The 13143-nt window shown below is 40.2% G+C and overlaps 1 protein-coding gene across 5 annotated transcripts in view; it reads right to left on the minus strand.

Annotated features, from left to right (window-relative positions):
• CADM1 (cell adhesion molecule 1) overlaps positions 1-13143 on the minus strand; it is a 748407-nt gene that overhangs the window by 155552 nt on the left and 579712 nt on the right. For all 5 annotated transcript variants that reach the window (XR_003944063.1, XM_030221998.1, XM_030221997.1 and 2 more), the window contains exons 5-6: positions 9942-10079; positions 5815-5973 (exon numbers count right to left, since the gene is read on the minus strand). Coding sequence is in view for 4 of the 5 variants with exons in the window: in XM_030221998.1 (XP_030077858.1) it covers positions 5815-5973; positions 9942-10079 (297 nt within the window). In the remaining variant the exon portion in view is untranslated. The remainder of the gene's footprint in view (positions 1-5814; positions 5974-9941; positions 10080-13143) is intronic.

Consider the following 13143-nt stretch of genomic DNA (forward strand, 5'->3'; position numbering starts at 1 on the left):
GTGCTGAGCTCTGGGTGACATATGAGCACAAGGGGAACATGTTGGGACAGCATGATTCAGTCTCTGGCATTTATAAGCATATTCAGCAGACTGCCAAATCACCAAAATCCGCCCTTTCCTTTCTGAGCACACTAACAGAACCCTCATCCACACTCTTATCACCTCTCGCTTAGACTATTGCAACTTTCTTCTCACAGGTCTCCCACTTAGCCATCTCTCTCCTCTTCAATCTGTTCAAAATTCTGCTGCACGACTAATATTCCGCCAGTGTCATTATGCTCATATTAGCCCTCTCCTCAAGTCACTTCACTGGCTTCCTATCCATTTCCACATACAGTTCAAAATCCTCTTATTGACCTATAAGTGCATTCACTCTGCAGCTCCTCAGTACCTCTCCACTCTCATCTCTCCCTACATTCCTCCCCGGGAACTCCGTTCACTGGGTAAATCTCTCTTATCTGCACCCTTCTCCTCCCCTGCTAACTCCAGACTCCGTTCCTTTTATCTTGCTGCATCATATGCCTGGAATAGACTTCCTCAGCCGGTACGTCAAGCTCCATCTCTGTCCGTCTTCAAATCTAAGCTAAAAGCCCACCTTTTTGATTCTGCTTTTAACTCCTAACCCTTATTCACTTGTTCAGAATCCTTATTTTATCATCCTCACTTTAATATTCCCTTATCTCTCATCTGTCCTGTTTGTCTGTCCTAATTAGATTGTAAGCTCTGTCGAGCAGGGACTGTCTCTTCATGTTCAAGTGTACAGCGCTGCGTACGTCTAGTAGCGCTTTAGAAATGATAAGTAGTATAAGCAAGTAGCATGCATGTCCATGATGAACAATTTGCAGCTAAAGGAACTCAAAAAGAAGGGGAAATGAACAATAACCAAATGAAGGCTAACTTTCTCTTTGTGGTTATTAAATCTGAAAAAAAAAATGTTGTGAAAGTACAACCACACCTATACTGTAATTTGGACAAAACAAAAACAATAAAAGTTGTATGGCCTTCATGCACGTTTGCTGAATTCTTCTAGGTTTTTCTGGAGAACTAATCCATGTCAGCACTATGGGATGATGTCACCCATTTCTGTAGCTGATTCGTCCTGCTTGTGGACAGACAAATACTTTTTGAAACATAATGAAGCAATGCCACATTAATCAGGGCTCCTTTTACAAAGCTGTGGTAGTGATTACAGCGTGCCAATTGCGATGAAGCCCATAGGAATTAAATGGGCATCATCACATTTGGCGTGCTGCTAATCACTAGCGCAACTTTGTAAAAGGAGCCCTCGATGCAGTAAATGCTTGTTGTATAGAAGTGAACAGATGCTTTCTTACGATGTCTTTCTTTAAACCACTTCATATCGAGGCACTGCACAATGCGAGAGTAAAGTCATACTTCTCTAGTGTTTGGCAGAGAAGCAGTAAAACAGGACCACAGGTTCCCATTCAAAGGAAAAAAAAAAGCTGCTGATGAACTGGGAGAACAAACAATGGCAAGAAATAAAAGACTTATATCATCATAGCCTGAGAGCCTGCGTGAAAATAGTGATAAGGATCATCCACCAGCTCAGTGCAGTGTGCAATGTAATATCCTGTAATCATCAACCCAAAAATTAGATAAAGTATACAATGTAAATAACGTGAAATCCTCACCTATTAAATGGCACACCTTTGTGTGTCATAGGTGCCAAACTGGGCCATATAAGTGTGATTTTTTTTTTCATTTACAGATAATTGATTATGTTTGAGTGATTTATTAAGGAGAGTAGGTGTTTATACATGTGAGCATATGCAAGGGACAGAACCTTCAGCTGGACTAATGATTATACTTACTGAATATAGAGGAACTTGTTTATGCCATAAAAGAATTTTTGTTGATGGATATTTAATGACACTATGGATATAAAGGTAACAATATTAAATGTTGGGAGTGAAGACTGATATGTTGAGCTAAGTTATATGTGACTAGTATATAACTAGCCTAGCTAGTTCATTCTGGCGTTCTAATTATCTGAGGGTTCCTGAAAATGAGGTGACGTCATGACTCTCACATGAGGAAAGGCTAAGGGGAGATATAAAATCCTGGATGGAGTGCAACAGTTAAATACAAAACAATTGTTTACTCAGTGCTTTTTTTGTAGGAAAAAAGGTGCCGGTACTCATACAATGCCAACCTTAAGAGCGGAGGTCACTATTTATGGCTCCACTCCTACAATAGCCACACCTATTTTACCAGCCATGGAGCATATAAAAAGGTATCATTGAAAATAGTACATAAGTCTCCCCAGGCCCAACAAAAGAACTTTAAGATTAAAAAAAATCAGCTGAAACCCCCCAAAACCAGACTCTGGCATGCAGGATAACACCAGAAAAACAAAAATATTTTCCCCTTGCTATAAAAATAGTAGACATAAATTTCAAATACTCCATTCACTATAATTCAAATTAACAAATACAAATAAAACAAAATAATTAGCACAGCTACCACACTACTTTATCTTAAAATAAAAATAAAATTCTTTTTTCTACCTTTGTTGTCTGGCCATGTACTTCTTTTCATTTGTGTTGGTCCCAGTCTCTGGTTTCTACTTTCCTTGTCTTCTCTTAACTCTATTGCCAGGATTTCCTGTTCATCATTTTTCTCTCCTCCTTTTCCTTTCAGCTTTCTTAGATTTTATTTTCTGCCTTCATCCACGTTGTAGTTCTTTCTTACTATCCAATCTTTCAGCATTTCTCCCATTGTCCCCTCTCTCCCCATCCAGCATTTCTCCCCTTGTCCCCTGCCTTTATCCACATTGTAGTTCTTTCTTACTATCCAATCTTCCAGCATTTCTCCCCTTGCCCTCTCTCTCCATCCAGCATTTCTCTCCTTGCCCCCTCTCTCCCCATCCAGTATTTCTCCCCTTGTCCTCTCTCTCTCCCCATCCAACATTTCTCCCATTGTCCCCTCTCCCCATCCAGTATTTGTCCCCTTGTCCCCTCTCTCTCCATCCAGTATTTCTCCTTGCCCCCTTTTGCCCCCATCTAGTATTTCTCCCCTTTGTCCCCTCTTTCCCCATCCAGCATTTCTCCCTTTGCCCCTTCTCTCCCCATCCAGTATTTCTCCCCGTCCCCTCTTTCCCCATCCAGCATCTCTCTACTTGCCCCTTCTCTCCCCAACAGCATTTCTCTCCATGTCCCCTCTCTCCTCATCTAGTATTTCTCCCCTTGTCCCCTCTCCTCCTCATCCAGTATTTTTCCCCCTGCCACCTCTCACTCCTTCCAGCAACTCCATCAGCAGTGGCGGGAAAATCAAGAAAAAGGCACGAGGCTACAGTGTTGAGACTCGCTGTCGGCTCTGCCGATCCTCTGCCCTTCTGATATCAGCTTCCTGTTCCGTGGCAGGGGATCGGCAGAGACAATAGCGCGTCCTAGCACTGGAGCCTGTTACTCCTTACAATGCTGTGTCTGCTGCTTATAGGAAAGGCAGCTGTGTGGCTGCGAGAGATGGGGCAGATGAGTGGGGAAGGGGGAAAAAAAGGTGCCAGTACTCCATACCTGCAAGTACCGCCACAAAAAAAGCACTGTGTTTACTCTATCAAAAAGGTTCAAGGCTATTTTATTTATTTATTTATTTATTATTTTTTTTGTTACATTTGTACCCCGCGCTTTCCCACTCATGGCAGGCTCAATGCGGCTTACATAGGGCAATGGAGGGTTAAGTGACTTGCCCAGAGTCACAAGGAGCTGCCTGTGCCTGAAGTGGGAATCGAACTCAGTTCCTCAGTTCCCCAGGACCAAAGTCAGCCACCCTAACCACTAGGCCACTCCTATTTGATAGGCCGCTTAGGGAAAACCATTAAAGTGAGTTACAAAATTTAAAAGTAAGCCACATTGAGCCTACAAATAGGTGGGAAAATGTGGGATACAAATGTAACACATAAATAAATAAAAAACAAACAAACCCCAATGCAAACCAGAAAAAGAACACCAACCAATTAGAGAAGAAAGAAGCAGAAGAGAAAGGAAAAAAAAACAAACAAAAATACAAACAAAGGCCTGCTGTGTCACCAGAGCCCAGACCCCAGGATATCACACTACCATCAAAACCGGCTGAGAAAAGAGGAAAGAAATTACTCAAAAAATTAGAGGAAGTCTTCCTGAAAAGAGTGCAATTTAGGGATCCTCTTAAAGATCCGTAAAACGTCAGAGAGGTCGCCAGCTGATTCCAAAGCTGAAGACCCATCACGCTTAACATGAAAGTCTGCTGTGAAATGAAGGAGACATGATGGAACGAAGGCATTACTACCTGGCACAAGTGAGCTGCTCAAACAGAAGTACAAAGACTAGAGGACAGTCCATGAAGTTAAATAGTAGCACATTTACAACAAATAGGAGAAAATATTTTTTCACTCATGCCCAAATTCTATATATGCCACCTAGAGGTAAGCGTGTTAAATCGGGCACACATCCAATTTAACGCGTGTAATTTAATTGGTGATAAGAACCAACTATCAGCACTAATTGGCCCTAATTAGGATTTACACGCATATTGTATTCTACAACGATCTGTGTGTAAATCTTAATGCGTGCAACTATATGGGGGCGTGGCTAGGGTGCATATTTGGGGCGGCATTCCTCAATTTTATGCGCACATAGAATCGTACCTAACTGTAGGCACCTACAACTAGGCCTGCTCATAGTAATTGCAGAAGCCTACAGTTAGGAATAGTTATGTGCTAAGTGCAGTTCTATAAAGGACATATACACTTATAGCATCTGCGTAAGCGTGCTGAATTTTCAGTGCCGATTTTTAGGCGCACCTTATAGAATTTGGCTCTCAATGCATTGTTAAAGCTCTGGAATTCATTGCCAGAGCAAATAGTAAAAGCAGTTAATGTAGCTGGGTTTACAAAGTATTTGGACAAATTCCAGGAGGAAAAGTCCATAAACCATTAAGGTAGATCTGTGGAAAGCCACTGCTAATCCCTGGGGTTAAGTAGAATGGAATTTTGCTACTTTTAGGGACTCTTTCAGGTACTTGTGACCTGGACTGGCCACTGTTGGATACTTTACTTTAAATACACTCTTATATTATGCAATTACCCAAATGAGTTTTATGCAGATTATAATAAGAAAAAAACAGCAATATCAGGTGAATAACAATTCTCAAATATAATGTTAAATAAGAATAATATACTGGAAATTACATATTCCTGCTTTAAGAAATCATAATTAGTCAATCAAACACATAGGAATTTCTTAAAAAGGGGCCCTTTTACTAAGCCGCGTAAGCGCCTACACATGCCCAATGTAAGCCGATTCGGAACTACTACCCGGCAACCATGTGGTCTGTGCGGTAATTTCATTTCTTACGCGCGTCCAGTATGTGTGCCGGAAACTTTTCGACACATGGCGCTAATTGAACGGTAATCGGCACTGTATGTGTGCTGAAGATTACCACCCGGTTAACGCACGAGACCTTGCCGCTAAGTCAATGGGTGGCGGTAAGGTCTCAGGCCCAAAATGGATGCACGCCACTTTTTATTTTGATGCATGTCCATTTTCGGCCATAAAAAAGGCCTTTTTTTGTAGGTGCGCTGAAAAATGGACCTCTATTTCAACTGTTAAAAGCATACTTTGATTGGCATCTCCTATATGACTTCAGAACCCAATGAACCAAGTATTTCTCCATTACTAATTCAGTATTATCAGAATCCTCATCCACGGTGATGTCCTCCGAGACAGTGAACGTCTGAATAGTACCTTATATTTGACAGGCTTACAAACGACAAACATTGATCTGGAAAGGAATCGCATATCCTGTGGTACTTACACTGGACATCAAGATATCGCTGTGTCTCTAGATCTTTGACTGCTGGATGATCTACTGAACAGACTACAGGTACTCCATCGTCCTCACGCCCCACCTTTAGCATAATCCGACTTGTAACCATGAACAACACTGCCTCAGAATGCTCTACTTCCAATTGGCCTGTGAAATGAAAAGATAATAAGACTTATATCAAAGTTGTCCCTGCCACAGAAATTGAACCATGGTCTGTAACATCACAACCTTGCCTCAAGAATTAGATCCCGGTGGTTTGTATTTGATGGAGAGTTGTATCTTTAACTCACTGAACCATTCTGGAAAAAAACTTCATGCTCTACCACTATGGCAATGCATTCCCAAAAGCCCACAGTAGTTTTAGAGGGTCTGAGGCCATGTGTCAGTACTGCACTCACGGACATGCCCAGTGGAAAAATATAGGTTATTTCCTTATAGTCTTCCTCCAATTCAATCAAGCTGCTTTCTGCAGCAAAGCACACACCAGAAGTAGGTTATGGGAACAGGAAAAGGCACGTTCCAACACTGTTTTGATATTTAACACTATTAAAGAAGGGCTTGTTTAAAAGAAACTCAGACTATTAAAATAAAAGGGTTTGTGAGTACATTCAGATTTATGGAAGAAGATTACATGGGCCACAGGGGCATAGTGGAATCTAAACAAAACAAAACAAACCCATTAATATTAATAGCACTAAGGACAATAATCATCAAAGCAATTTAAAAAAAAATCAGCCTGATTTAACTAAGCCCACATTTGTATATGTTTATTTATTTTTTACTTAACTGTCTTTCAGTTAACAATCTTCAAGCCGATTTACAGGACTAATAATAAAACAGCAGCAGTGCAAAACCTACATTACATTCAAGTTTCACATCAAATAAAAACTAGATAGAAATGTCAATTGCAAAGTAAAAATAAAAAAAAAATATAAAGAAATTTTACCAGCATCTCCCCTCCCAAATCCAAAATGAGAAACAATCATGTCATTGGATACAAATAAAACAGTTGTTGGGTTGGTAAATATTCTCAGAACTACTAAGTTCCTTCTGTCATCCACTTTCTGAGGAAAAAAAGTTTGCATCTTAAAACATTCATTAGCCTAACAAAGCCAATCACCTGAATCTTTTTTTTTTTCAAAATTTTATATATTTTATTTTGGATAGTATGGAAGCATGGCTCACATATTTCCAAAAAATAACCAGGGTGAGGATTATTTGGCCTGTAAAGGGTAAAAGGCATTCATAACTACTGCCAAAATGGTGATTCTCAAAAAGCCTAAACATTTTTTTCACTTTTTTTATGGGGGGGGGGGGGGGGGGGGATGCTCCTGCACTAATCAGTTAGGGCCCCTTTTACAAAGCGGTGGTAAGCCGCTTGTTAAAAAGGAACTTCAGTCAGACTACTTCTCACCCTCAGCGTGCTGTCATCTCTGGTACTACAAAAATATTTATTTTTGTAGTGTGGGTGTGTACCCGGCGGTAATCGTGCAGTGCCGCATGCTGCCCGGTTACCGCCGGGTTAGTGCTGGAGTCTTTACCACCAACTCAATGGGTGACGGTAAGGGCTCCCCCATGAAATGGCCACACGGCAAGTGCTACACTTGCCGCACGGCCATTTCTTTAAAAAAAGACCTACCTTTTACCAGTTGTGGTAAAAGGGACGTGTCAAAAACAGGCCCCCTTTTGCCTCAGCTTTGGTAAAAGGGGCCCTTAGTGCAGTTGCATTACTGCACAGTAACTAGTTAGCATGAGCCCTTACTGCCTACAAATGGGTGGCGGTAAGTGCTCATGTGGCACTTTTTCATGAATGGCTGCATGCTAATGGCCATTAATTCAAAAAATTGGCCATTTTATAGCTGCAGCACATTCAGATTTTCTTTATGTAGGAGTTTGAGTATGACATATTAAGAAACATCCATGTAGTCTACAAACCAGGAACCTGGGACATGTCATACTCCTTGAAGGGCAGACCCAATGTCTACTCAAATCCCACTGATTTAGGAAAACCAGCACAATAAATGAGCATGTTATTATATTAATTAATACATTATTAATATTCTGCCCTGGGTAAGGGCAGAATATACATTTTAATAAATGAAAACTAAAATGAAATTACTGTCATATGCTACATCAACAATTGGGTGCCCATGCAAAATTAGCCTTGAAATTCAACAAGGAAACAGATGTATAATTATGGTTGAACCAACAGAACTGTCAACATGCAAAACATAACTTTTAAGACACCAACTTTGCTTAAAAAAAACAGAAAGAAAAATATCTGCTCCACAACCCCCACCAACACAGATGCCTTTTAAGGCACTTCAAAAGCTGTGGGTTTTGCTTTCCTCTCTATGGTGCACCTGTAAGCTGTTTTGCATGATCATCCCTTGGAAGAAAAAGTTTAATTCCACATTTGTGATGCAGTATCATGTAATGTCATCAGTGCAACTCTTGGTTTACTGCATCTTTTTGATACCACTTAACAGATAAGTAACATTCTATAGGGAAGTAGCAATGTGTGTAAAATATATCACCAAGAAGTGTAATTATCTGCAATTATATGGTACCCAAGACAGATGGCTTGTACTGTATTAATTTCTTTCTACCACATCTTCCCCCTCTTTCCCCAGAGGGACTCTGTTTTTCAATTTTTATAGGCTCACAAGTTACAAAAAAAAAAAAAAGATACAACTAGAAAGTGAGAAAAAAAAAGAGAGAGAGAACTGGCATGGCGATTTAGCATTTCAAGAAACCATGTCTTTGAACTACTTTTGAAGCCAACCCTACTTGAAGACTACTGCTCAGTTGCTGAGAGAAAAGGCAACTCAAGTGAAGAAGATAAAAAAGACTTGACAGGCCAGACTGTAAAAGACATTATACGTTCTTTGGACCTGCTAACCCCTGGAAGGGAGGGGAAATGGAGCTAGGTAGTGTTTGAAGCTCTTTGCATCCATTTAGCTGGGCTATGCAATTTTCTGGAAAGTGACTAACAGAGGCAGGGTTATTTTGGTAAGTGTTAGAGAATCTATGACAGTAGGATAATGGTAGCAGAAAGGAAGACTATCTTCCCTGGGTAAAGGCATTAAGGACTATAGATTTCAAACATCCTTGCATCACCATCCCATCAAGAGAAAGAATATCAGCAGCAGAGGTAAGAGACAGTGGTTAGTGCATCAGAAAATAAGAGTGAAAGTCTCTTAAAAGAATAGAAAATAATTATACTTTCAGGGTCTCTTTCAATTTGACCCTTACAATTTGTTTGGAGTGAGACATAGAACTCCTTTGATTCTCCAAGTTCAATGAGATGTTCCAGGAATATAGGGGCAACTTTCAAAAAAAAAAGGACCAGATTACCCAAGGTAGCCAAAACTGAGCTTCATATCTAGCAACAAAATTTAAATCTCCAATGATTTTTTTTCCGAAAAATGGATTCCTAAGGGCCTCTTTTACTAAGTGGCGGGCTTACCACTCGCTAAACAGGAAGAACCGCCAGGTTACCACTGCACCATCATATCTGGTGCTACAAAAATATATTTATTTTTGTAGCACCGGAGCATACCCGGCGGTATGGCACTGCCCCATTACTGCCGGGTTAGAGCGGGAGCCCTTACCGCCACGTCAGTGGGAAGGGCTCCCCCACGAAATGGCTGTGCGGCAAGTGCTTTACTTGCCACACTGCCATTTCCTACAGGAAACAGAGACTTCCCTCTTATCCGCTACAGTAAAAGGGGGCCTCGGTGCACGTCAAAAACACACGCCGATGCCAGTGCAGGCCCCCCTTTTGCTGCAGCTTGGTAAAAGGGTCTCTAAATTAGGCATCTAGCCCTGACAATCAGCACTAATGCCCAAATTGTATAAAATTCACTAAAAATTGCAGTCATGATCCTTGGCGCTAAAGCACTATTCTATAAATGGTGCCTAACTTTAAGTGCCATTTATTGAATAGCGATAAGCTTTCTGCGCCAATTTTTAGGCGCCATTTATAGAATTTAGTCAAGGTCTATAAAAATATACAACAAACAGCTATCGCAAGCCATTTTGGCATCAAACAACTAACGTAAAAATACTCAGTTGACCCAACACATAGAGTACATGTATTTTTTTAAACCTACCATGGAGCTCCTTGGACCCTTTGAACCATCGAATGGTGGCAGCTGGTTTACTGGACATTGCAGTGCAGTTCAACTCTATTTCCTCTCCTTCCATCGCCGTCTCCTTCTCAGTTTCAATGGTCAGACTGTGCGGAGGAACTGGAAGCAAAAATACATACATTTAATGCAGGATAGTCACTGTTGCCAGTAGGGAGATGTCTGGTGGCGTGGCTATAAGTTAATCCTATAAACAGGGGTTGAGAGGTGGAGAAGAAGAAAACACAGAACAATGTTACAGATTTGAAGGCTAATTCTTGTGCTTTTGAACGCTGAAGCAACAATGGTATCCTGATTTTTTTTCTCAGTATAATGTGAATGGTCATGCCACTGTCAAAGCTTCATATCATGTTACTGTCCCAGTCATTCATGTCATGCAATTGTCTGGTCCTCATAGCTGACTCAGAAAGGCAGGCAGGTAGCACAATTATGAGAAGCAAGAGTATAAGACAGTAACACGACTGCACATACTAGTCGCCTGTTTCATGTCTACCCCCGTTCTTTTCTAAGGATTTTACAATACTGTTAAACCTAGTTATGCCCTGGCTCTCCCACATTTGCATGTAAAAACCTAAAATTAAGCTCCTCTTAATTATGTAGGCTGAGAACCCCCATTTAATTATTTGAAAAATCCCAGAGCTTTTCCCCACTTTTCTTGCTCCAAATCTAAATACCTTTGAAGCCAATATGTGTCCCTACTCACCTCTCTTATGGTTTGAGATTGTCACCACAAGCAGGTATGGAGTAAAGGAATGCCAGATGAGTGAAGTGAGGCAAACAAAAATTGAATTCATGTTTGGTCGACCAGCAGCAACACTCATTTTTATGGGGATTTTTGCAATTTGCTTTTTTATAGCAGTTTTTAAAACAGCATACAAAGACCATCTGGTCCATGAAGAGAACTAAATTATTCCTCTTCACACTGCAAGGACACATCCCATATGCCAACCACAGAAAGCTTGCTTGTTTGTAGGATATTTCTCCCTAGTTAGTTTTTGTTTGCTTCCTCACTAGTTCTCACAATAGATGAGTGTACAAAATTTTATATTAATCCAACACCCAGGGCCCCTAAACTATGTCAGCACTGAGCTTTATAACGGTCTTAACTGTTATCAAACTCAGTGAGGCTAGTGCCCAAATATCAGGCCTCATCTCATAGCCCCTATGGCCTTGCCAAATAGGATCCGATCAGCAGCAACTTAGTTAGTTTTTGGAAGTTGTGGCTTGTTGGTATGAACTTGGCTACCAAAAAACAAAACAGCGAAGATGACTCACAGGAACACAAATAAAAATGAAAACAGAAAATAAAAATAAAATATAAAAATAATCACAGAATATGTATTTAAAAAATATAAATACATAAAATAGACAACACTTTGGTTATAAAAATTAAAAATGAACTATATTAGCCAACAGATGGCGGGGAGAAAGGGACTCGACACAGCTGTGTTTCGGCCATACAGGCCTGCGTCAGGAGTCTTCTCACCGTATGTGATTCTGAATTCTATCCAATTATTAGAGAAATATATATATCTCTTTGAAGTAATATAGCGTTTAGTCCTGCCCGAAATGAAGTCAGGCGGGCAAGATCAAAGCCGCGTCTTGTATCAATGAATGCATTCATAAAGGACTAAAGCTAAGTGTTGTTTCGCATTTGTGAATCTAAGCTGAAAGATGTTCTGCTTCTATAAGCGCTTTTGACCAAACGTTAAGAGTGACATTGTTTAATATAGTAGCATAGCAGTAGAACGCAAAAACACAAAGAAAGAAAGAAAAAAAATACAAGGAAAAATTTTGAACCCCCGTGATAGAATCTATCAATGGCCATTATCTGGCAAGTCGTATACCTAGGACGTAAGGTCCGATAGGTTCTGAGGGGTTTTCTCCTTCGTTAAAAAATATATTATTTGGGATTAGCTATTTTCCCTGGTGTTTCTTTATAGGTTTGTATAGATTTACCAGTATTCAGCACCAGTTTTTTCCTGCACAATTTTTGAGTGTTGAGAATACCCAATTCTCCCAGCCCCTTTCTTATCTGTGTTTGGGCAATGATTTTATCTGTCTAAACTTAGCTAGGCAATGTGAGGTGGGAATTTTGAATGGATATGTTTTACCTGGCTAAAATACTAGTAATAAGCTGAAAAAAAATGCTTAACTATCGCAGTCTTATTCAAATGCGATATCAAGAAAATAAACTGCACTTTTTAATCTTATTAAAAGTGGAGAAAACAACCTCAGTAATCAAAGCATGGCAACCATATAATACTTGTATTCAATGCCAGCAATAACTTGATTCCGTTCTTATCATTGGTCTGAAAACTCCACTTGCGTGCAGGTAATGGTTCTAAATGGGAATTATAGGCAACCCATTAAGATAATCTTAGGCAATTGCTTGAATAGTAATGATACTTAGCTTTAACAACTTCGCCCAACAGGGCTCACCGTTTCACTATTGCGATTAGCTTCCTCAGGGGGCCAAGTAACACTGCCTTAAGCGTTGACGTCCATGATTTCCAAGATACCGGCTTCCCATTTAGAGTCTTTACCTTCACGCAAGTGGAGTTTTCAGACCAATGATAAGAACGGAATCAAGTTATTGCTGGCATTGAATACAAGTATTATATGGTTGCCATGCTTTGATTACTGAGGTTGTTTTCTCCACTTTTAATAAGATTAAAAGGTGCAGTTTATTTTCTTGATATTGCATTTGACTAAGACTGCGATAGTTAAGCATTTTTTTTAGCTTATTACTAGTATTTTGCCTATCACATTGCTGAAATTGGATCTAGTACCTTCTGAATTCACCTGGCTAAAACCCAGATTTAGCTAGGTAAATCTTTGAATATCGATCCTGCACTTATATTTAGTCTCATTCTCTCCCTCTCTACCCCCAGGTCATTTTTTCCACTGAGTAAATATCCACAAAACCAATAATGTGACACTGGATTCATCTTACTCTTTCATTTAGGAGAAGTACAAATCTCGTTGCAACCAATTTAAAACTCCAATTTAGGACCCGATATTCAGCTGGCAATGATCAGCATTTTTCTGACTGCCCCCAGCATTATCCCTGGAAATGCAGTTCCGGGCCATGCTCATGCTCCGACATTGAATTTCTGGATATAAAGAGCCTGTGAAAACATAGCCAGATAAGTGCGTTATTCAG

The sequence above is a fragment of the Microcaecilia unicolor genome, chromosome 12, assembly GCF_901765095.1.
Source record: "Microcaecilia unicolor chromosome 12, aMicUni1.1, whole genome shotgun sequence".
Classification (NCBI taxonomy): Eukaryota; Metazoa; Chordata; class Amphibia; order Gymnophiona; family Siphonopidae; genus Microcaecilia; species Microcaecilia unicolor.